This window comes from Sus scrofa, chromosome 2 (assembly GCF_054392235.1).
Source record: "Sus scrofa isolate SSC_HxYL_T2T_F1_AM1 chromosome 2, Sscrofa_HxYL_maternal_Yorkshire_Landrace_v2.0, whole genome shotgun sequence".
In the NCBI taxonomy this organism is placed as follows: Eukaryota; Metazoa; Chordata; class Mammalia; order Artiodactyla; family Suidae; genus Sus; species Sus scrofa.
The window spans coordinates 95,093,803-95,119,777 of NC_139384.1; the positions used below are offsets into that span (position 1 = coordinate 95,093,803).

The 25,975-nt window shown below is 42.6% G+C and overlaps 1 protein-coding gene across 29 annotated transcripts in view; it reads left to right on the top strand.

The window, feature by feature from the left end:
* ANKDD1B (ankyrin repeat and death domain containing 1B) overlaps nucleotides 1-25,975 on the top strand; it is a 67,687-nt gene that overhangs the window by 6,717 nt on the left and 34,995 nt on the right. For 8 of the 29 annotated variants that reach the window (XR_014838081.1, XR_014838084.1, XR_014838080.1 and 5 more), the window contains exons 3-7: nucleotides 926-1,024; nucleotides 10,919-11,017; nucleotides 11,104-11,208; nucleotides 19,687-19,785; nucleotides 21,155-21,253. Coding sequence is in view for 24 of the 29 variants with exons in the window: in XM_085013845.1 (XP_084869971.1) it covers nucleotides 926-1,024; nucleotides 10,919-11,017; nucleotides 11,104-11,208; nucleotides 19,687-19,785; nucleotides 21,155-21,253 (501 nt within the window). In the remaining 5 variants the exon portion in view is untranslated. Of the gene's footprint in view, nucleotides 1-925; nucleotides 1,025-7,619; nucleotides 7,714-10,914; nucleotides 11,018-11,061; nucleotides 11,209-16,536; nucleotides 16,672-19,686; nucleotides 19,786-21,154; nucleotides 21,254-25,975 lie in introns of those variants that run through there. The other 21 variants (XR_014838083.1, XR_014838082.1, XM_085013846.1 and 18 more) reach the window with 7 other exon arrangements.

A 25,975-nucleotide genomic window follows, 5' to 3' on the forward strand; every position in this document is an offset into this window, starting at 1 on the left:
CCGCCTCCTCATGGACACTACATCGGGTTTTTAACCTGCTGAGCCACAATGGGAACTCCCTCTTTCTTTCTTGATTTGTTTGCTTGAGTAAAATTTACAGTCCAAAAAATTGCAGAAGGAGGACCACATATGGATTGAATTTACAGGAAAAATTTTTTTATGCGTTATCAATATATCCTAGGCAGCTCTGAAAAAGAATAGGTATATGTGCATGTGTAACTGGGACACTTTGTTGTACAGCAAAAATTAACACAACACTGTAAATCAACTATACTTTAATAAAACCTTAAAAGTGAAAAAAAGTATATCTTAGGCAGAAAAACAATTACCATTATTAACAATTGCATACAGGAGAAGTACAGCTTTTATTCTCTATCTAGTTGAAATCCATCATATCATTACAGTCAATGATAGGTTATGCAGTGGATTTCAGCTTGGGGCATATGTTCCATTTGAATCCTAAAGTCTCATATTATCTGTCTCATAGTTGAGAAATGCAAGTTTATGCTGGGCACAATTCTCATCACTCTCAAAGGCAAGGCAAAGAATAGATAAATAACCCAAATACAAACACCTGATAGGAAATTATGGGTTGTTTAAGAAAAAAGAATCTTCAGATTCTGACCAAGGGCAGGAGTTGAGGACCGCCCTTCTGCTGATTTGAATACACACCTTACCGGATACTAAGGAGGGGCTATTAGTATCTGAGGAAGAGGGGACCCCCACTCCCCTTGGATAATAAAACAGTAGCCCACTGGATCCTGGGGGCAGAGCCTTTTTGCCTGCCTGCTTGCATCTCTCACAATCGTCCTGTCTTAATAAATCTATTTCTTGCCCATCAAAAAAAAAAAGAAAGAAAGAAAAAGCATCTTAAGAAAGCTAAATAACAGTCAGATGACTGAAAACACAAATTATGTTTCCTCAGATGAACCGCACAGCCCTGCATTTTGCAGTGGGGGCAAATCATTTATCTGCAGTGGATTTCTTGCTCAATCACAAGGCCAGGGTGGATGTTGCTGATAAGGTAAGTTCATCATTTGGCAGAATGGACTGGAACAGACGAATGGGGGAAATCTGGCCACTTGGGTTATCTTTTCTTTGCATACCCACAAAATATTTCCCTTGTCAGGGTTCATTTTGGAAAGATCTCTTTAGAGAATATATACATATTTTGTGCTCTTTGTATTTGGTGACTAAATGGTTTCCCCGTCCCCTGTAGGATGTAGGCTTTTACTTATTTTTCCCAGTAGCATGCATTTGTTAGAAGATGGTTGCCCAGAGTGTAACTGGGGACATGGAAGACAGAAGCCAACTGGACTTGGGGACATTAAATCTGGACTTGCCCCCGTGAACTCAAATAAGGCATACTAAACACATATTGTGTACGAGGCACCAGTCTGAGGACTTTGATATTTAGCCCGCTCAGCCTAGTGAGAAAAGTATTACTATAATGTCCAGTTTACAGATGAGGAACTCGAGACACAGAGAGGTTAAGTATCTTGCCCCCAAAATTACATCTGAGTCGAGGCAGGATTTGGGTCTAGTTTCTCTGATTCCAGAGTTCATGTCTTTTAAGCACTTATTACCTTAACTATTTATGTGCCTAGATATGAAAATCTACCCTGAAAGTTTTCCACTGACTTTTCCCAACCTCATTTAATACTTTACCATGGCAAAGGGAAAGCACTGAGCCTGGAGAGACCCAACAGCATATTTATCATCTCCAGTTGCAGAAGTAAATGATAGCCTTGGTTTTTAGTTAGTCCAGTGGATCATGGTTCTTGATTGTTAGTTAATCTAATGGGCCATGGTTCTTAAACTGTTGGAAAGAGTCCCGAAGAGCTATCCTCTTTTATTTCTCTGAACTGACTCTTAGGAGGGGAAGGCTTGGCATTGCTTTACTTACCCGCATGTCTCACAGGACCTAGGTTTAGGATGTGTTTAGTAAGTCTTTGGAAGATAAATGAATGAAGTCAGTTCAAACCAACTGGTCATCTTACTGGGTTTGTTGCCAATCACATACATGGCCTAGAACTCAAAATGATGAGATTTTTCTCTTCGTTCCTCCAGGGGAGACCATCCCTTTCTGCCTAATTTATTGCTCTTATATTGGTGGGCAAGTAGACTGGTGGGCTTCTTTCAGCAAAATTTCTCTGAGGTTCATCTTCATTGCTGTATTTGTCAGTGATTCCTCCCTTTTTTGCTGAATAGTGTTCCAGCATATAGATGTACCACAGTTTATTATATCCATATGTAAGTTGGAAGACCTTAGAATTGTTTCGTTTTTTGTTTTTTTTTTTTTCCTTTTTGGTCTTTTTGCCTTTTTAGAGCCACACCTGTGGCAAATGGAGGTCCTCAGGCTAGGGGTCCAGTTGGAGCTGTACTGCCAGCCTACACCACAGCCACAGCAACTTGGGATCCAAGCTGAGTCTGCTACCTACACCACAGCTCACAGCAACGCCAGATCCTTAAGCCACTGAGCAAGGCCAGAGATCGAACCCGCAACCTCATGGTTCCTAGTCGGATTCGTTAACCACTGAGCCACGACGGGAACTCCTGTTTCCAGTTTTTGACTATTACAGATAAAGCTGCTGTAAGCATTCATGTACAGGTATTTGTATAAGCATATGTTTTCATTTCTCTAGTGCAAATACTTAGCAAGATTACTAGGGCATATCGTATGCTACATATAAGAAGGTGCTAGGAGCTCCTGTTGTGGTGCACAGGAAATGAGGTTTCGGGTTTGATCCCTGGCATTGCTCAGTTAAGGATCTGGTGTTGCCATTAGCTGTGGTATAGGTGAAAGACAAGGCTCGGATCCTGCGTTGCTGTGGCTGTGATGTAGGCCGGCAGCAACGATTTGACCCCTAGCCTGGGAACCTCCATATGCCATGGGTGTGGCCCTAAAGAGAAAAAAAAGAAGCTGCCAGACTTCCTTAGAGTAACTGGGCCATTTTCATTCCCATCAGCAATGTACCAGATTTCCATTTGTTCCACATTCTCATCAATACTCAATGTTGTTATGTTCCCCCTTAATTTTAGCCGTTCTTATCAGTTTATATTGGCATCTCATTGTGGTTTTAATTTGTATTTCTTTAATAGTTAATTATTATTAAAGCACATTTTCTTGTGTTATTTACCATTTGTATATCTTGTTCGGTGATATGTCTATTCAGATCTTTTAGACTTAAAAAAATTTGATTGTTTGGCTTGTTTTTGTTTTGCTACTCCTGTGGCAGGAGAAGTTCCCGGGCCAGAAACAGAACCCAAGTCACAGCAGTAACCTGAGTCACAGACGTGAAAATGCCAAGTCCTTAACTCCTAGGCCACCAGGGAACTCCTGCCTTTTTTTTTTTTTTTAATTATTGAGTCTTGAGCATTCATTATATATTCTATGTATATTCTATATAGTCAAACCCTTTGTTAGGTATGTGATTTGTAGCTATTTCCTCACACTCTGCAGCTTATCTTTTTAGTTTTTCTCCACAGAGCCAAAGTTTTAAATTTGGATCAAATACAATTCACCAATATTTAAAAAATGAATCTAGCCATTGGTATTATATCTAAGAATGATTTGCCTAACTTAAGGTCATGAAGATTTCTCATACTTTTCTTCTAAAACTTTTATAGCCTTGTATTTTACATTCAATCTATCCATTTCGAGTGAATTTAAGTATAAGTTATGAGAAGTCTTGTATATGGCTGACCGATTTTTTTCAACCCCTGTGATACCAATGTCCCCTCAAGTTTCCAGCACTTTTGCAGTGCTCTTTAAACCTGGCCCTCACGGGTGCCATCCATGAGCCAGTGTGGATCTGGGCAGTGGTCGACCCCATAGTTCAGTTCCCCAAGGTTTGTCACACTCCTTAGGGTCAGGTGCATGTATAGGTCAGAGGTGACACCAGGAGCACATACACAGCTTTATGGAGTTGCTTCCCTGAGCTCCCACCTCTCCAAGAGCATCTCCTCCACATTCTCCATCTGCACGGCCCTTCTCCACCTTTTCCAGGTCCTCTCACTAGAAAGCCAAGGGTGTAGTGTACTTGCCAGCTCTGCTGTGTACGTCCCACAGTTAGGTCTGCCTCCAGGACTAAGAGGGAAAAACCCAACCTCCTCCTCTGACCACAGTTCCCCCGGTCAGAGAGAAGGATCCCCTCTATCAAAGATGTAGGTGTTTGCCCAGTCACTGCTGCTGCCCCTTCTACTGGGAGGTTGCAGCTTTGGAACTGAGGCTTGCCTGTGGGAGAATCAGAAGAAAAAACACCTCCAGATTTCCCCCCACCTTTTCTGTCCTGTGGGGGCCCCTTCTGCTCCGTATACCAGAAAGGGATGCTCCTCTGGGGCCAGGGGAGCAGTTCTGCGATTTGTACTGCCCCAAGTCCAAGCTGGAGGGCATGGAAGAAAAAAACCACAGATCAGGAAACCCTGAGTGTTTATATTTTGAGTTCTTGTTTTCTTCCCCAATCTACCTGCAACAATGTACATCGCAGAGTCCTCAAGTAACTATTTCAAGCTTTCTGTCCAGAAATATTAGTGGCCTTTGGCGGGAGTGCACTTAGGCCATCTCAAACAGGATGATAACCCCAAATCTTTAATATACTGTGGAAATGGAGAGAATTGTACAATAAACATGGTTGTAACCATTGCCCAGGTTCAATAGTACCTTTTAAACAGCATGTCTGAGGATTGCTCTGTGTCCAATATAGTAAACGAACTGTGTTTATGTCAGAGTGTTAAATCCATTGTACATGAAATGATGAAGAGAGGTTATACCAACTTGTTCTTGCTGAGGCTTTTCCAAACATATATTTGTATTACCATGTTTTTGAAGCATGACTCTGGCAAGCATCAGCTTCTTGAAACTTTGCCTCGTGGGACTCAAATGCTGTCAGGCAAGAAATATCATTCCTGATGTATCTCTGTACTCTGCCTTGAAAGTTTCCCTAACAGTTATTCCTGTAACTAAAATCAGTTATTCACAGTGGCATTAGAGCATAACTAATGAAACGCTTTGTATAATTCAAGAAATGCCATGTTTGGCCAGGCACTGCAGCTTCTTCTTCTTCCTCTTTTTTTTTTTTTTTTTTTTTTTTTTTTTTTTTTTTTTGCTTTTTAGGGCTGTACCCGTGGCATATAGAGGTTCCCAGGCTAGGGCTGAGTCGGAGCTGCAGCTGCTGGCCTGTGCCAGAGTCACAGCAACATGGGATCTGAGTCATGTCTGTGACCTACACCACAGCTCACAGCAACACCAGATCCTTAACCCACTGGGCGAGGCCAGGGAGCGAACCCTCATCCTTATGGATACTAGTGGGGTTCGTTACCCCTGAGCCACAATAGGAATTCCATGGCAACTTCTTTATCTGCGTGTTGAACCCTGAGTTTGACTTGGCAGATGTCTCTTCTGACTTCTAACCCCTCTTTACAAAGAGCCAGCAATTACCATCCCTGCATCATTAATCTTTTTTCAGTGCCTGTTGTGGGTGCATATCAGTACCAACTACTGGGGATTCAACTTGATATAAGTCCTTGCTGCTCATAGTAGGTCCTGAGACTAGGAACACTCCCATCACCTGGGAGCTCATTAGAAACGCAGACGTCCTGAATCCAAATCTTTGATTTAGCAAGACCCCTGGCTGATGGGGTTAGGAAGTACGGGCATGAAGTACAGCCCCTGCTTTGAGGAGCCAGCACTCTATCGGGGAGCAGGGACCGAGACTGTAGCAGCTAAGTACCAATTCAGAAGCTGAATGCTGAGGATCGCACGTATAGCCCTGAAGCTGGGGACTCCAGGTTCAAAGAGGGCAGCATCCCAGAATCTGGGGAAGAGGCAGATAAATGGAGCTCTTACTCCAGATGTGAAACAGGATCCCAGGTGGATCGCAGGTGGTGCTGGAGGATGACAGGTGTCTGCTCTCAGAGCTTCTTCCCTCTGGGAAGCTCCTCAGGTGCCAGTGTTCCCCAGGGGAAACTCTTGACTTCACCTGTCGTCAGACCGGTGATGAGAACAGCTTGTAGTGTCTGTGGGCATTTCACACTTCACAGAGCATCATGTGCTGACTGTGAGTGTGATCCATGACTTCTGCTCATAAACTCCTCAGGCATGTCAGTGTCCTATCAGAAGACTTAGTTTTACGAAGGCCTTGTGAGAGAGTTTACATCTGTGATGAATGATTCTTTGCTTCTGAGGAACCATGGCTCCTTTTGGAATTTATGGTTTCAGAGACTCAAGTTGTTTGCTGCTTGAATTCCTTGCTTTTGGATTTTGTGATGAGTGTTTAAAATCCTTAAGCGTTAGCTGATTTAAAATTAGAGATGACTTCTTATGGAAAAATAGAACTTCTTTTTTTTTTTACTTTTTAAAAAATTTTATTATAGTTGATTTACAATGTTCTCTCAGTTTCTGCTGCACAGCAAAGTGACCCAACCGTACATCTATATGTATTCTTTTTTTCCATATTATCCTCCATCATGTTCCATTATAAGTGATCCAGTATAGTTCCCTGTGCTATACAGCAGAATCTCATTGCTTATCCACTCCAAATGCAGTAGTTTGCATCTATTAACCCCAACCTCCCAGTCCTTCCCAGGCCTTCCCAATGCTGTGAAAATACTTTTCTGGCAAAAAGAGGGCTATTATTTATTTAAATTTATAACAACTTCAAAGTATGCATTGTATTTCCCTAAGTGCCCAAAATATCAATAATTAACTGATAGAAGGATTGTGTGATTTAAGCTGTATATTAGAAATAGGAAAAATAGAGCTTCTATCAAAACATAATTTATCGTTTATCCCAAATATTTCTGGCCTTTTTTTTAAAATGTGAAAATAGATTATTGTTACTAGATGTAGAACATTGATTTATAGGGAAGGTTAAATTAAGGGGTAAAATTTCTTGAAGAACCTCTACTAGTTATTGTACATTATTGTTTCTTGGGGAAAATTGCAAGACTTGGAAAGCATTTTTTTTTCATACTGAATTTGTAAGTATGTAAATAGACTTAAATACACTGTGTAGTGTGACAGCTGAAATGTAAATTTTATAGAGTATGTACATTTAGAGCAGGGTTTCTCAACAGTGGCACTAAGACATTTTGGCCAGATGATTTTTTTTTTTTTTTTTTTTGGTTATTGAGGATGTTTGGGATTGTAGGATGTTTTACAGTTGTCTCTGCCCACCAGATGCCGGGATCTGCCCTAGGTCATAACAGTCAAAAGTATCTCCAGGAGTTCCCCGGTGGTTCAGTGTGTTAAGGACCTGGCATTGTCACTGCTGTGACTCAAGTCATTTCTGTGGCATGGGTTTGATCCCTGGCCCAGGAATTTTTCCATGCCGCAGGTGTGGCCAAAAAAGAAAAAGTATCTCTAGACATCTCCAAATGACCCTGGAGGCAAAATCACCCCCCAGGTGACAATCATAGTTTTATTAGAGTAACATCTCAATAATTTAGAACTTGCTTTTTCACTTCTCCATACGTGAACTTTATAGAGATTAAGCAAATACATTATTGCAGTTTCTGGGGCAGCCAAAATAACTGCCAAAAGGCTTAAATACTTCACAAATGGCAGTCCCCCACAGACCCTCATTCCTTGTTTATTTATTTATACTGTGTCCATTTAGAAAACCGGTGTCAAGGAATACAAATACAGTTGATGATGAGAGACAAATAAAATGTGCTGAGAAGGCTTACTTGTTGCAAGGCACTTTTACAGAGGTAATGCATGATTTTTTTTTTCAAGATTGAGTACTACATTTATTGTGATTAAATACCTCACATTTTACATGTACAATTGTACTACGGTTTTTATTAGGATCTTAGTTTGAGCTGCTGTACAAATACACCATAGGCTAGGTGGCTTCTGCAACATTTATTTCTCAACAATCTGGAGAGTCCAAGATCAAGATGACAGCACTTCCAGTGTCTCATGAGAGCTGCCTGTGTTTCTGTCCACTCTCAGTGAAGAGCAGAGAGAGAAAGCCAGTTCACTGGTGTCTGTTTATAAGGGCACTAATCTCATTCATGGGGCTCCACTCTCATGACCTACTTATCTCCCAAAGGCATGACTTTCAAATACCAGCACATTGGGGATTAAGCTTCAAGATATGAATTATTGAAGTTCCCGTCATGGCTCAACGGTTAACGAATCTGACTAGCATCCATGAAGACCCAGGTTCTATCCCTGGCCTTGCTCAGTGGGTTAAGGATCTGGCGTTGCCATGAGCTATGGTGTAGATCACAGATGTGGCTCAGAACCTGTGTTGCTGTGGCTGTGGTGTAGGCTGGCAGCTGCTACTCAGATTCGACCCCTAGCCTGGGAGCCTCCATGTGCTGCGGGTGTGGCCCTAAAAAGACAAAAAAAAAAAAAAAAAAAAGATATGATTTGTTAAGGGACACAAAAATTCAGTCCATAGCAGGGTCCTCTCAGAGTTTTTGAGTGTTGAGCCTCTGCGCCATTCCCTCATAAGCCCTGTGGGTTTTGTTGTTGTTTGGTTTCATTTTAAAATAGATTAATTTTGTCAGCTTTATTGAGATATATTTGAGAAATAAAATTGTAATACATTTAAAGTGAATGTCATGATGATTGGGTGTATATATACATTGTGGAAGGATGCCTTGCATCTAGTTAAGTAACACACTCATCATTTCATGCATTTCTTTTTCTTTTTGATGAGGACATTTAAATTCTACTCTCTTAGCAAATTTCAATTCTATACAATAGTGTCTTCAACTATAGTCATCATGCTATACATTAGATCCTCAGACTTTATTTTGACAGAAATAAGAGGAAACAAGCAGGCTGACTTCAGTCCTCTGTTTTTGTTTTTTCTTCTTTGCTTAACTTCCTCTTCTCTAGTAACTACATTTAACAGTGCGGCATCTATGTGTGGTTTTATCTCTGTCCTTTTCTTCATGCGTATATAATCGTGTCCATATTGTTATCTATCTACCTTCTTACTAACTTATTATATAGTAAATACAGATCTATACATATACACACATGAGTTTTTTGGTCATTGGTTTTAAAAAAAATTGGAATTATATTTTCTTTGCATCTTATTTTATGCATTTAACAGCTACCTCATGGAAACCTCCTCAAGTCACTTGTTATAGCTGTAATTCTTATTTTTTTTTTTAGAGCTGCACTTGTGCCATATGGAGGTTCCCAGGCTAGGCGTACAATTGGAGCTACAGCTGCCAGCCTACACCACAGCCACAGCATTGCGGGATCCAAGCTGCATCTGTGACCTACACCACAGCTCACAGCAACACCAGATCCTTAACCCACTGAGCAAGGCCAGGGATCGAACCTGCATCCTCATGGATGCTAGTCAGATTTATTTCCACTGTGCCACGTCGGGAACTCCTATAATTCATTATTTTTAATGGCTACGTGTTGTGGTATGACTGTTCCCTGATTTGTTCAGTGTTCCAGTATTGATGGACATTTACCTGCACTCAGCTTTAAGGGTTGCAGTTAATAACCTTGTTTATAGAACATTAGGTAAATAAATAAATAAATAAATAAGTTAATAAAACTTATTTTCACAAGGTGGAGTCCCAGAAGTGGGATTACTGGTTGTATTTAAAATTTTAATAGATATTGCCAGATTGCTTAAACTATAATGGTTTCATTTCCACTAATACTTTATGAGAACACCTTTTTTGCTTCATTTTTCAATGGATTTGGTTGCCTTTTTCTTGTTGGTATGTAAGAATACCTCATATGTTACAGAAAGTAATCATTCATCTTTATTAGGATACATTAAACACCTATCATTTGTTTATTGACTTTGTTTATCAGCTCTTCCCTTTTATAACTTATGAATTAAGAAAGTTGGAGTTCCCTCTGTGACACAGTGGGGTAAGAATCTGATTGCAGTGGTTCAGGTTGCTGTAGAGGTGCAGGTTTGATCCCTGGCCTGGTGCAGTGGTTAAAGGATCCAGCATTGCTGTAGTTGCAGCATAGTTTCAGTCCTTGGGCCAGGAATTTCCATAAGCTGTGGGTGTGACCATTAAAAAAAAAAAAAAAGACACTGTATAATATAAGCTAGATTTTCTCCTGATATATTTATTGTTTGTGTGCTTTTTTGCATGTATAAGGTAATGTTGATTTTTATTTTTATTTATTCATTTATTTATTTTTTCCCTTTTTGGCTGCACCCACAGCATATGAAAATTTCTGGGCCAGAGATTGAATCTGGGCCACATCTGTGACCTACACCACAGCTGCAGCAACAATGGATCTTTAACCCACTGTACCAGGCTGGGGATCCAATGCCACAGAGAGAAGCCAGATCCACTGTGCCACAGCAGGAACTCCATATATAGGATTTTTTAAAACATATAATGATTTTTATTTTTTTTTCATTATAGCTGGTTTACAGTGTTCTGTCAGTTTTCTACTATACAGCGAGGTGACCCAGTTACACATACATGTATACATTCTTTTTTCTCACATTATCATTCATGTTCCATCATAAGTGACTAGACATAGTTCCCAGTGCTACACAGCAGGATCTCATTGCTTATATATAGGATTTTATTTTATTTTATTTCAGATGAGGAACCACTTGTATCTATACTACTTATTAAATATGTTCATTTTTCCCATAGAATTGAAATATCACTTTTGCTGTTTATTAAACGCTCTCATTTCTTAATTTTCAACAGTTAAGTATGACCCTGGCTTTTGGTTTTTTGGGGGGAGGGATTTAGGGTGCAGGGGACTATATCTGCAGCATGTGGAAGTTCCAGGGCTAGAGATCAAACCCATGCCACAGCAGCAACCAGAGCCACAGCATTGACAATGCCAGTTCTGTAACCACTAGGCCACCAGGGAACTCCTTGGCTTTTGTTGACTGAGATATCATGGTGACTCACCCAGGTGATAGATTCCTTTCTTATTTTCTTGAGGAAGCATGGTTTGACAGTAATTCACCTTGCTGCCTGGTCTGGAAGCCTTGAGGTCATGCTCATGCTGGTGAGAGCTGGAGCAGACCAGAGAGCCAAGAATCAGGTAGGTATGTGGGTCACCCCTGGACACATGCTCTCTCCTCCCAGTGCAGGAGAGGAAAGTCCTGAGATTGCTGTGGCTCTTTTTAGGATGGAATGAATGCCCTCCACTTGGCGTCTCAGAGCAATAATGTGCGCATTGTGGAGTACCTCATTCAAGATCTGCACCTGAAGGACCTGGACCAGCCTGATGAGGTGTGTTTGCTGTGGTGGCACAGGCCTCTACACACCCCCACCAAACCCTGCCTCCCCCCTGCCCCTGCTGGAACTGCCAAAGCAGCCAGCACAGACAGACCTCCCCAGTGGCCGGCTCCTCTGTTACCCTTGCAGACCTCGGAACAGAGGGGAAGTGCTGGTGCTGGTTGGAGGCCCTGACTCCTGCATGGGGCCAGGGCAGGAGGTACTGAGGATGCAGCCTCTACTCCCTGATCCTGGCTGGGTGGACAATAGCCACCCTGTTTGCGTGCCTGTATTTCACTCTGCTATGCCAGGCCTTTTGGGAATGTATCTGACCCAAGGCTATGCTGTAATGAGCCATGGAATATAGCTCAACTTCACCAAATTTGTCTATATATTTTTCTTTTCCTAAGAAGCAATATAATAATAACTACTACTTGTTGAGGACTTATTAGTGTGCTCGGTACACAGGAAACCCAAGTACACATATCAATTCAGTGAGAGATCTAGGGCTTAGCATGTATGAATGCTTAACAAATCATTGCTGAATGAACAAATTATACTGTTAAACCCCAAAATAATCTTATAAAGAAGGGATATTTTACTTATTCAATTTTTCTGCTTTTTAGGGCTGCACTTGCAGCATATGGAAGTCCCAAGGCTAGGGGTTGAATCAGAGCTGCAGCTGCTGGCCACAGCCACACCAGATCTGAGCTGCATTTGTGACCTACACCACAGCTCACAGCAACACTGGATCTTTAACCCACTGAGCAAAGCCAGGGATCAAACCCACATCTCATGGATATTAGTCGGGTTCTTAACCCAGTGAGCCGCAACAGGAACTGCTATTTCACCTCTTTTGAAAAAAAAATTAACATTTTTTTCTGACCTTAGTATTAAAAATAATAACCACAAAACTATTTCTTCAAATAAAGTCTCTAAATCTCTTTTACTTCTGAGTAAGACTGAGCAACTATACTTTTACAGCTTAGAGGCAGACAGACTTGGGTTGAGGTCTGGGCATATATTAAACTATATGTGGCTTTAGCAAGTTCTCCAACTGCTGAAAGCCTCAGTATCTTAATCTGTGCAATGGCAATAATAAGATCCACTTCATAGTAGCACCACGTCAGGACTGGGGGGAAATGTCTTGACCTCCATGTCATTTTTTATCAGCCATACCTCCTCTTTTTTTTTTTTTTTTGCTTTTTTGGGCCGCACCCAAAGCATATGGAAATGCCCAGGCTGGGGGGTCACATTGGAGCTACAGCCAGCCACATCCACAGCTACCTCAATGCCAGATCCGAGCCGCGTCTGTGAGCTACACTACAGCTCATGGCAATGCCAGATCCTTAACCCACTGAGCAAGGCCAAGGATCAAACCCACAACTTCAAGATTCCTAGTCGGATTCGTTTCTGCTGTGCCACGACGAGAACTCCCATACCTCCATTCTTTGATATAAGATTTTCGATACTTCCTCAATCTTATATATAAATACCTTTGCCAGGGAGCAGAATGATAAACCATTCCACCACCCCTTTCCAATCAGATACCACCCCTAGGCTTTCCTATGTGGTAGTATCAGAGCAGCCACTGTTGGAATGCTTAAGTGAGTTAATGACTATAAAGCACCTAGCAAAAAGCTTGGCATGTGGTAAGTGCTCACTAAATAGTAGTTATTGTAACGATTATTCTTGGGTAAAATGCTGTCTGATTTCCTCAAACATAGTCAAATAGCACTGAATGTCAGGATGAGGAAGTCAGATATTCCAGTTTGATCCATGCCAACTTAGGGGTGTGGCCTGTGAATGAATTCCATTAGGTTCAGGTCAGCAGATATGTGTTCAGAACCTGTTCTGTATGAGACGCAGGATTGTCCTCCTTTTCTTTGGCTCCGGATGCTTTCATGGGCGACAGCTGTGTGTGGGGACGATCAGACAGGCTAAAGGGGCTCCAAGACCAAAGCAAGTTTGCAGGGAGCCTTCCCCACTTTTGGACCTTCTGCTGGCCAGCAGCCTTCCTTGTTCTGTTCCATCCCTCTTCTTCCTACTCTGTTGGGGCAAGGGCTGAGGGGCCCTGGCAGCAAACTATGCAGGGCCAGATGTGCAGCTGAGAGATCCTACAATAAAGATGGATTTAGAGACATAGGAGGAATGAGCAAATAGAGTCCACTGGGCCATTGAAGGAGAGGAGAATCTCTGAGTCCAATTTTAGTCCTAAGAAAACCTGGACTGGTCAATGGAAAAGAAAAAGTCTAACCTTTTTCTCAGATCTGTGAGTGGGGTTAAGGATATTGGCAAAAGCCAGTAGAAACTGGGATCAGGAGCTCAGGGTAAATTGATTCTTCACTGGGTTTCCCATCTGAATTTGCTTGAGGGTCTGGTGGAGCTCATGAAACACACTGGATAGAAAAGACTGCTTCTCCTTCACAGCTGGCCCTCTTGTCTAGTTCCTTATCAACAGAGTGATCAAGAGGCTGTGTACCTGTCCAGGGTTAGTAATCCTTCTTATTAGCCTAGAGGGAACTCCAAAAGCTAACAAAGAAAGCCTTACTGGGAGGTGGTCTTTGTGAATAAAATGTATTTAACTAGGCCCAGAAGAGATTGGGTGGGATGGGAGAGGTGCAGGGTACTGGGAAATATTTTGAGGTTTCTTCCAACTCCATACATAGCTCTAGAATCATGTGGCCTCTCCAGGGGAGAGAGATTATAGAGCAGCCAGGAAAAATTATGGGTAAAGTAGTCTAGATATTTTGAATCTACCTGTAAACTCTCACCTAGTGATCAAAAATAAGTACTCAGATTAAAATGTTTGGAGAGGGAGGGACACAGAAGGCAGTGGCCTAAGAGGCCACTCAAATGTTTATTGAGTATTTGTGAGAATTTAGTGCTACAGTGTTAGGTTGGTTTCAGCTGCATATGTAGGGGATCCTCTGTCAGTTTAAAGCAATATTCCTATCTAGGAAGTCTCTAGAGATCAAAATGCAAAGAAGCATCTTTTTCTGGAGGGCTGGGAATAATGAGCATGAGAGGATTTGAAAAGACATAGTTTCCTTTGTAGACGTGAAGCCCACATCTAACAGCCTTAGATTTAATCTAACCTATGGCCTCCCATCTGGGGAGAACGATCCCCGTGGCCTCCATCCTCGCCAGTTCTATGCCTTTGTATTCAACTCGATGCTCTTTGACCACTTTTTACTGAATGTTCTTTTCTTCTCTCAAATCTCTCCTTATTCAGGGACCTGCTGGTTTCCCCTTTTGCAGGGGTTCTGCTGTGAATTCTTGATGGCAGGGTGAAGGACTATGTCATGGGGTGTAGACATGCCCAGGAGGCACTTATGGGCTTCTTGCTGGCATCCACCAGCCTCCTCTCCCAGGAAGCCCTCCAGGGTACCCTCTCTGGGATCCCGTGGGAAGGGACAGTCGGGTTGGACTTTGGGTACCCCATTAATGAATGGTTGCGAAACTTGCTGAACTTGGTAACCTGTCAAAAAATTCTGGCAGTAACCTTGCAAAATACTTTCTAATGAATAATTGCAATTCCTCAGACTTATTCATGTGCAAAAAATTTAAGTGCACTGAATTAAGACATATTAGGTTAGATACACATTAAGTTAAGAAAGGGGAAAAGGCCCAAGAATTCTGGACCCTCTTTATTTTCACTCAGGAAGGGAATCAGGATCTTGAACCAGGAAGGTGTTGTTATTTGTCTGAGGCCTGAAGCCTGAGGCTCTGACACCAGGTTCCATAGTCCTTCTGGCTGGAAAATCTCCCTGCCTTCCAAGTGTGGGGCAAGCCTGTGAGACTGCATTGGTTAGAGGCCGACTTGAACATACTTTAACAAGAGTTGGGTGGTTAACAAGTGGAATAAGACATAAGGAACCATATTTTACAAAAATACCCCCCAAAAACCACATTTTTGAAATCCCTGTTATTTTACCTAATAAGATGTAGTAGAGATGGGAGAAAAGATTTATATCTTATTTTACTGTCACCTCATCTTTCTTTATGCTACCTTTATTATGCTTGTAAGATATGGATTACTTTAAATGTCCTTATTTTGTGTAATTTGGCTTTCAGTTTTTGTTTTTGTTTTTTCTTGATGATAACATTTTTTAAAGGGCATCCAAAGTTTAAAGCAATAGCTGTTTTCTTGGCAAGGAAAAATGTTTCATCTTTGATAACCTCCCATTTCTACCAGACTAGATTTTCTTTGTGGGTGGGTCCTCTGTCACTTCATTTAGCCATGCAAAAATGCTAGACTTTGTAGCAACCAAGGATAAAGAGTAAGGCCATTTTAAAGTTGAACAGACTTCAGATAGTTCTAGTAGTGTTTTTCCCCAGACTGTTAAATATGTATTAGTTAGAATTCTCCCTGTTATGAGTGACAAAAATCCAGTTTAATCTAGATTAAACATTAAAGGTAATTTACCACTTCCTAACTAAAGAGTTTGAGGGTCTGTCTTTCTGGCTTCAGGCGTGGCTGGATCCAGCCCTTTTTCCCCTCAACTCTTGGCTGTATCTATGTTGGCATTATTGATAAATATACTCTCCACATGGTGGGAAAGATGACTGTTAGCAGCCTGAAGTTTATAATCTGATAGATATTGTTAGGGATTTCGATTCATAAGAAATAAAATTCATCGCTTATCAAATATTCATGTATAAATCCCAGGAACAATTCTGTGTGGCTCTGCCTGAATGATTTGCCCCATCCTAACCAATCACTGTGACCAGCATGGATTATGTGATCACTTAATGTGGCAGGTAAATCCCAGTAATTAACAGCATTACATGAACTAAATGGCTTGGTATGTGTGTGTGTATATGTGAGAGGTTCTCCCAAGGAAAATCAAAGTGCTGTTACAAGAAAGAAGCATGGAGACAAAAGCAACAAATGTCCACTCCAGGACATGACCCACTCCTGTATTATTTATGGCCTCTGTGGGTAAAAGGCTAACAAAACCCCCTTGCCTTCCGCATGAAAATTTAAACATTGGTTAACTTTCCGACTCTGTGTCCCTGCAAACAAGACAAGGATACAATATTAGCTGTTACTAAGCAGCATTATTTAGGATAAAAATGACCCCTGATTGGTAAACCGCATCTGAACTTAGATGAACTGTGACTAGAGAGGAGAAGCCCTACTTTGAGCTTCTCTCAGTGCACTGGGAGAAGTGCACTGACTCTTGCAGCTAGCCCGGCATTACCCTTGCAGGGACCTGGAAGCTACCCCAGAGGAGTTATAAGAGCGGTTTTTCCTATGGGGCTCCAGCCTTCAAAGGCAGGGTGGCTCCCACACCTGCTCAGTGTGGATCTTGTTTCCTGGCAACTGAGCTGTTGCCAGGAAACAAGGGGGCACCGGCAACAGCTCCTGGACAGCTGTGCAGAACATGGCACGAAGAGGAACAGCTGACGCTGCCAAGCTGTGGTTTGTGTCCTACGTCTTCTGAGTAGAGTGATGTGGCCTGTGATAACTTTGTGAGTCTGGAATATGTAGTGGAACCTAAAAAGACCTCCTGGTGGGCATTGAAGTCACTTTCATAATTCTGTGAGATAAAGAACCCCTGCTATGAAAGGTGACAGAGGCTCAACTCAAGCTATTCCAAGAACTTTAAAAGGAAGGGGATTTATTGACTTATTCAGTGAAAAACTTCAGGCAGGGGTAGCTTCAGGTATGTCTGAATCCAGGAGCTCCAATGATGTCATTAGGGCTCTTTGTCTCTTCTCCCATTTCTCATCTCTGTTTTCCACCATGCTGGCTTCATTCTTAGGTTGGGGGGGGGGGTCTCCTTATCAGACAGCTCCTCCTCAGTATCCAAGAGGGCTACTGACAGCTTAGCTGATGACTCCAGGGTAAAAATAGAATGTACCAGAAAAAAAGGCGACTCCGATTGGCCTGGCTTGGCACATGACTGTCCCTGAAGCAAACACTGTGGCCAAGAGGTAGATGATAGAAGAGGCAGGAGCTACAAGGAACAGCTCCACAAAAATGGGACACATGGGCTGTTCTCTGGTGGAAAAGATGAGGGCAGGAGATAGGTCACCAGTGCTCTTTTCTCCCGTTCCAGTGTGTTAGCAACCTTTAAATGCCTTCTCCCACCGTCTATTGTCACCTGCCTCCCCAGCCAAAAAACACACTCACACTGAATTATGTCCCCCCATATTGCACCAGGACTCAGTTCTTACATTTCATTAGAATCACTTGCTTATGTGTCCGTCTTCCCTAACAGACTCTGAGCTTCTTGAGGACAGGGCCCTCTTCTTTTTTTTTTTTTTTTTTTTTTTTTTTCCTCTTTAGGGCTGCATTCATGGCATATGGAAGTTCCCTGGTGAGGGGTCCAATGGGAGCTACAGCTGCCAGCCACAGCCACAGCCACAGCCACAGCAATGCAAGATCCAAGCTGCCTCTGTGACCTACACCACAGCTCACAGCAATGCCTGATCCTTAACCCACTGAGCAAGGCCCGGGATCGAACCCTCAACATCATGGTTCCTAGTCAGATTTGTTTCCACTGCACCACAACAGGAACTCCAGGGCCACTCTTCCTTAGCTCAATAACTGACTGATATATAATAATTGATATTAATGGCTTAATTTGTAACATATTAATCATTGTTGAATGAATGAGTGATTGGTTTATAAGAGTATATGCCTAAATGTTTTTATCTAGCATATAAACAGTATTTCTCATCTCCTCTTTTTTGTGATTTGTTTATATGGACATTTACTTGTTATTTACAGATATTTGTATGAGCCAGATGTAATAATTTGGGGTCTGCCATTTCCTAGGAGCTGTGTGTGGCTCAAGACTAGATCTTGTTCTTATGTGTCTATCACCCAGCCAGCAAACAGGGGACCCTGAGCTGTCTCTGTCTCTCCCTTTGCCCTTCCTTAGTAATTTACTAAGAGTGGTGATGAGTCAAGACTTCAATCTTTGAAGAGTTGGGGCTGTAGGTCTAACAGGCAATAACACACCTGGCTCAAGAACATACAGGAGGTGAATTTTTGATGCCAATTTGTTTCTCCAGCCTCCCTACATGCATGAATACAGAGCCCTGTAGGGCTGATCCCTATGCACTTCTTAAAATTTTTAGCACTTTTTCTTCCTTTTTCTTTAAGTTGTTGGGGAATCATGAGCTGTTATGTCAAGTTAACAGTGACCATTATCTTTTTATTATCTTGTACCAGCAGGCGGTCAGATGATAGATAAATCTCCAATTCAGGAACCTTGTTATAAAGAGTCTTGTGTTTTGTTTTTCACATCAAGCATCTTGCCGAGCTTTTTAGTTATTAACACACCAAGCCAAATTGTAAATGTTTTCTTTAGTTGAAGAAAATACTTCTGCCTCCATTTTGCCACTCTAACGTCCTTTCCTGCTTTTAAATATCTTGAGTTATAAAATTGAGTTTTCTATGGCTCTTTCACTGTTTTTGATGACATTTTTGGCTCTTGAAGATGCAGTCTCCCTTGGCAATGTGAAAAGTTGGAAAAATTACCATAATCAAAAGATTCTGCATTTGAGGTTTCTTCTCCAACAAAATTGCACATCAACATCCCTCCTAAGCTATAGTCTCTGGAGAATTCTTAATTTCTCCATTCTTTTTTTGTTTGTTTGTTTTTGTTTTTGGTCTTCTTAGGACTGCCCCCGAGGCATATGGAAGTTTCTAGGCTAGGTGTTGAATTGGAGCTGTGGCCTCCAGCCTATGCCACAGCCACAGTAATACCAGATCTGAGCCACATCTGTGACCTACACCACAGCTCTGGCAACACCAGATTTTTTAACCCATTGAGTGAGGCCAAGGTTAGAACCTGTATCTTCATGGATACTACTCAGGTTCGCTACTGCTGAACCACAGTAGGAACTCCTCCATTCCTTTCCTGTAGACCTGTCCTTAAGAGTTTTCCTGTTGATTCTTAGTGGATATTGGAAATAAACATATGAGCAAGCAAGGAAGGCCTGAAAAGAAGCAACTGATACAATGTCATGTCTGAATGAGTCACTTAAATATTAAACCCTGGTGAATTTCTGCTTCCAACATTTTTTTATTAATAAGACAAGTCTTACTGAGTGACTCAGATGAGGTCTGGCACAAAATTAGCTTCCCAACAAATAGCTGAGTGAAGGAAGTATTCAGTGACTGCAGAAAGTTGGTGAAATGGCTGCATTTGAAAGGGAATCTCCTTGTCTGGATGGGAGGTGACGCCTCTCCAGGTGCTTTGGAAGGACCATTTCTGGACAGTATTTCTCTGTCCCCATCAAAATAATTCTGTGCTGATGTGGAGTTCCCACACTTTGGGGTAGCAGCTCAGAACTGGATCTGGTTTGGAGTCAGAGAGATTGTCATCTCCCTCCCTTAAGAAGGCCCAGAGTACTCTGACCAGAATCACCTTCTTGGCTTCCTCATCCCTTCAAAGGGCTGCATACTTTGTCCATTGTGTGGTCTGTTCAGAAAGTGTGTAATGAACACTGGCGTTTGTGATTGATTTTCAGAAAGGAAGAAAACCATTTCTCTTGGCAGCAGAAAGGGGCCACGTTGAAATGATAGAAAAACTTACCTTGCTTCATCTGCATACCTCAGAAAAGGACAAGGTGAGATGGACTTTGACTTCTTTGCTGAGTACGAGAGAAAGGGGAGTGAGGGCTGATGTACAGGTTGGGAATGGCATTTTTGGTGAGCAGTAGCGTTCAGTTGTTACTACCGTCGGAGAGAATCACAGAGTATCCAGATGATATTAACCCCCTTTGGCAGTAGGTCATCCACGTGGCCAGTTTTGCTCCATAAATGTTTGTGAAATCAATGGACTACACGGAATTTTCTACTTTCAACGCCAGTCCACTCTTTTTTTCCTCTGAGGTCTGCAGGACACTTGACTTCATCTCACTGGGGAGGTAAACACCGGCTACCCATCCATGTTTGTGTGCATGTCTTTGATGGGGTTTTTTTTTGGCTATGCCCATGGCATTCAGAAGTTCCAGGGTCAGGGATCTAAACTGCGCCACAGTAGTGGCAACGCTGGATCCTTAACCTGCTGAGCCACCAGGGAAATTTGTGATGACTTTCTTAGGAGAAATTCCTAGATAAGCAATTGTGAGTCAAGAGTTCTGCACTTTTTTTTTTTTTTTTTTCTTTTTAGGGCCGCATCTGCAGCACGTGGAGATTCCCAGTCTAGGGGTCTAATCAGAGCTGTAGCCACCGGCCTATGCCAGAGCCACAGCAACACGGGATCTGAGCCGCGTCTGTGACCTGTACCACAGCTCATGACAATGCTGGATCCTTAACCCTCTGAGCAAGGCCAGGGATCAAACCCACATCCTCATGGTTCCCAGCCAGATTCCATTCTGCTTCTCCAAGAGTTCTGCACGTTTTAAAATCTTTTGGTATATATTGCTCAGGCTCTCCCCCAGAAACCTTTCACCAGTTTGCCTTCCCAAAAGTTATGTGGAATTGCTTTTATTGTCCCACTTTTTGCTCACAAATTAGCAGCAAAGGTAGAACAAGGAGCATGGATGGATTTTTTTTTTTTTTCCCTACGGGTTCACATAGCCATGTATGTTTATTTAAAACTTAAAAAATATATATATTTGACTTAAAACTGTGGATAATATGGCCCACATTCTGACCACAGCCCCTGCTTTAAGTTTTACTGAAATATAGTTGATCTACAATGTTGTGATAATTTCCACTGTTCAGCAAAGTGACCCAGCTCTGCATATGCATATATCCATTCTTTTTCATGTTCTTTTCCCATGTAGACCTTCACAGACCATTGGGTGGAGTTCCCCGTGCTATGCATCAGTCCCCCACTGGCTAATCATTCCACATACCACAGTGTGCATATTCTGGCCACAGCTTTAACCAGAATGACACCTTTCCTCCAAGAGCCCCACTGCAGCCTGACTGTGGGAGGGGTGTGTTTCTGGGTACAGGGAACTCTAATGTTGTCTATCTGTGTCGCAGGAGGGGAACACCGCCCTACACCTGGCAGCAAAGCATGGTCACAGCCTTGCGGTCCAGAGGCTGCTCGCCCAGTGGCAAGAAATAAATGAGACCAATGAGGTGCGTGGAGGTGCTCGGTGCAGGTGGGCCCATGGGACTCAAAAGTGGGAAGAGTGGGAGGAATGGCTTTCGCAAAAGGAATGGGAGGAAGACAAAGATGTCAATGCCACAGAGTCTAAGAAGCGATGCTGAAAGATTCCCACTTTGTCTTTGGAGTGATCTACCACAGTTCATTGGCTAATCCATTCACTTACTTAACCCTTTGACCAGGAAGTGTTTAATAAGAGTATGCACTCTTAGTCTAGAAGCCTACAGGGCAAGAAAGGCATACAAAATAGATTGGGCTAAAATGTGCTGTAGAAGCACAGAGGAAATCTATACAGACTTCCTAGAGGAGGTAGTGTGTTCTCCGGGGCTTGGCATTTGAATGGACAGTGGTAGGAGGAGCTTTGGGGAGGGCACAAGGGCAGAGTGTTTCAGACAGAGCAATACCCTGTGGGAGTTCCCGCCCTGGTGCAGTGGGTTAATGATCCCAAGTTGCTGCAGCTGTGGCGTAGGTTGAAGCAGTGGCTTGGATTTGAGGCATAAAAGAGCACAGCGTGTTCTGGAAATGAGTTCAGAGTGGCAGAAATTGAAGATGGGGTGAGGGGGGTTTCTGGGAAAGGTGGGCGCTAAATGGGCCACGTCCGAGGGATGATGAAAGGCTGTGCTTATCAAGAGGAGGACTGATCTCTGACCTGTTGGCAGCAGAGACCTAGAAGGGTTTTAAGCAGCAAACAGGGATGGGATCCATCCTGGGTGTAGACAGGTAACTCTCACACAGTCATCTGAAGGGGGATCTGGTGCCTGGGGAGGCTGGTACCTTGGAGGCTTTCTGACCCCCAGCTGTTTGGCTTGGACTAGTGGGAGGGTGGGGTGCCCATTCCTGAGCTGTGGCACATAGGGGAAGAGAGGGTGAGTAAGGTCATTGATATGGGTTTGGCTGGGTTCACTTTGAGGGGTGTATGCAGGTGGAGGGCAGCAGGGAGATAGAAATTAGGTCTGGGGTTCAGTGGAGAGGCTGTGTCTGTGGAGGCTGACTTGTGAGTCATCTGCTCTGGGTAGTCACTTTTTAACCTTGGGGTCACTGCCTTTGGAACCACCTGGAGACTTGGGTAAGTGGAGTCTTCTTGGACCTCATGGTTGGTTGACTGATTGGCTTATTTTTGGCTGCAGTGTGCAGTGGCTTGATGTGGAATCTCATCCCTGCAGCCCAGGGGTTGAACCTGGGCTACAGCGGCGAAAGTGCCAAGTCCTAACCACTAGACCACCAGGGAACTCCCAGACTTCATAGGTTAATGTTCTGGTGAATTCTAACTTGGTGCCTCTCCTGAGAGATATTTTAAGAAGTAATGTTATAATCATATAACTTAAGACACATTAATCATAAGGCACATTATTATTTTATGTAATATTGGGAAAAAATAATGCTGCCAGTTACACTAGGCACAAAAAAAGCTTTCTTGTCACTTAGAATATTTTATGCTTATTGAAAGAGTTTTTAGACTTTGGTTTTTCATGATACATACATAAAGGATCAAATATGCAAAGTAAGTTGGTTAAGTATTCCTATACTTCACACATAGAGTTTGATTCTTTTGAATCATTGTCTTATTTGGAGTCTTGATGTCCTTTTTTTTTCCTTTTTAGGGCCACACCCCCATGGCATACAGAGGTTCCCAGGCTAGGGGTCGAATCAGAGCTACAGCTGCCAGCCTACACCACAGTCACAGCAACTCGGAATCCGAGCCGTGTCTGTGACCTACACCACAGCTCATGGCAACTCCAGATCCTTAACCCGCTGAGTGAGGCCAGGGATCGAACCTGCATCCTTATGGATTCTAGCTAGTCAGGTTTGTTAACCGCTAAGTCACAACGGGGACTCCCAGAGTCTTGATGTCCTTCCTTTTCCAAATAAAACATTGTCTTCTGTGCCTTCAAAGGTGCTTGTGATAGTTTTTCTTCAAAAGGTGCCCTGCTATATATTCCGAGATTTTCTTCTAAGCCACTGACACTCATTCTGATTTAAAGCACATCACAGGCAGTGACAGCTATATCATGTCTGCTACCTGCTCGACTCAGATTGCGAATGCATCCAGATCTCAGACATGGTGACGTGAGAAGCAGTCTGTGCCTTAGAGTCCATGGAGTATGGTCACAAAGAGAGCAACTGTGGGCGACATAATGAAAATTAGAGGCTGCGAAAGTGGATATGTGTGATGCCTGGGGAAAGTCTGTATCCCCTTGGGACCAAGGAAGCCAGTCAGCCTGCCCCCATGCATCTCTGGATTGGTCCACAGAGATTAAGAGCTGGGCTCTGACTGCCTGGGTCTAATCTTAGCTCTGTCCTTCCAGCTGCATGATCTTGGGCATATTACTTGGCCCCTGTCAGCCTTAGTTTCCTTATCTGTCGAATTGCCTCCTAAGGCCTTAGTGAGGTTTAAAATGAAAGGCTGTGTCACACGCTTAGCACAGGGAATAGTGCCTGGCACGTGGTAAATGTGAAACAGGTGGTATCCATTGTGATCCACTTTCTGGACCCAATAAGTGGGATCTTGGCTAGCATCCGCATTAGTGGTACATATCGTTATTATCCTTTTTTTCTCTTCCATCCCTGGGAGGATGTAAGCCAGGCTCTCAGCTGAGGATCATGGACAGAAATAGAGCCTTCATTTGTGTGTGAGCATCTGGCGGAGTGATGATCAGGTTGAACTGATTTAACTTAGGGAAGATCCTAGAGGTTTGGTTTTCTCAAATAAAAGTTATGAATGATGTGTGAGACACCCAAAAAGAACACAAATCAGCTAGGCTAAGTCTTAGGCGTAATGGACATTGGACTTTCACAAATCCATGTAGAGATCCAGTCCTGGAATTTAATTTAAAGTCTTAGTCATCCTTGCTCTGTTCTGTTTTAATAGTTTACCACTGGAATGTGTGCATTTGAGTTTTATCCAATGTTTAGCTAATTTTGAGTCAGGGCCCACTGGAGAGAAGTCCTGAAGTCTAACAAACTGTACTTTCAGGGAGTTCCCTTTGTGATTCAGTGGTTAACAAACCTGACTAGGAACCGTGAGGATGTGGGTTTGATCCCTGGCCTCCCTCAGTGAGTTAAGGATCCGTCTTTGATGTGAGCTGTGGTGTGGGTCGCGGACACAGCTCGGATCCCGTGTGGCTGTGGCTGTGGCTGTGGCACAGACCAGCAGCAGAAGCTCCAATTCGACCCCTAGCCTGGAAACTTCCATGTGCCATGGGTGCGGCCCTAAAAAGCTAAATAAATAAATAAATAAAACCAAAACTGTACTTGCAGATTATGATAGGTTTTATATGCACAAAGTAAAGCATAGAGTGATGGTATTAGATGAGGCCCATAATGTACACACAGTCTTAGCTGCCTCGGTTTCCTGACATAAGCCATTGCCAAGCCATTTGGAGTGACTCCTGGGACTATGCTGTAGAGCACTGGTCTCCAAACATTCTTGGTAGCAAATTCAGATCAATAAAGAAAGTTTGAGCATGCCCCTCTCATCACATGTCCGTGTATGATTTAAGCAATGTACCTATAAAATGTATACCAGAAATATAAATTTGATAAGATTGAGATAAAAAGTTGGAGTTCCCATTGTGGCTCAATGGAAAGGGATCTGACTAGCATCCATGAGGATGCAGGTTCAATCCCTGGCCTTGCTCAGTGGGTTAAAGATCCGGCGTTGCCTTGAGCTGTGATGTAGGCCAGCGGCTACAGCTCCGATTCAACCCCTAGCCTGGGAACCTCCATATGCCATGGGTGTGACTCTAAAAAGACAAAAAAATAAAAAATAAAAAAATAGATAGCACTTATATTTTCTCTACATGGAAAGGATTACCTTGTAAATATCTGATGTGTTTTCTTCCCAGTTTTCTTTGTGTTCCTATGCATACATATTTTTAGCGGCTGCCTCACATTCATTTAACTCTGTTTTAGCTCTTGGACATTTATGTTTTGTTCAGTTTTTCTTGATTATGAATGTAATCCTGTCATAAACCTCTTTGCATGCAAACTCAAGTCTGTCTTCTTCACCGTTTCCTTTGGGTATATTCTTAGAGGTAGGATTATTGGGTCAACGATAATGAAGGTTTACTAGGCTCTTGATATATTAAAGACGTGAATTCTTTCCTTCATGATTTTTGCAAATATTTTTCCACTGGGTCTTGCCTTTTGGCATCTCTTTTCCTGGCAAAATGAGAAGGCAGATTATGAGAAGAAATTCCTTTCTAACAGATGGCTGTCAGGTAAAGCCACTGGGAAACAATTTTTCCATCTCTGTGGGATAGGAACATTGGTTCCATGCTCTTTTGTTCCTGTTAATATGATTGTTCATACCTAATTAGCAACGAGGAAAATCTTCTGACTTTATCGTCATGCAGCTGTTAAACAGGATCATGTCCAAGGGGTTAGGGCCTGGGGACAGACTTCTGCATTTCTTCCCAATATTTTTAGGAAAGAATTTGCATGAGGAGGGGAAATATCTAAGTAGCTATTGTGTGAGACCATTTCCTTCTTTTCTATGTCTTGGCCTAAACTCAACTCACTTTTTTCCTACTAGTGTTTATCATAATGAGTTTCAGGAATCTTAATTACTGAGATAGGGTATTAGATTTTTTTAAAAACGAGGTACAGGAGTCTCCATTGTGGCTTAGCAGGTAACAAACCCCGGCTAATATCCATGCAGATGAGAATTCAATCCCTGGTCTCTCTCGGTGGGT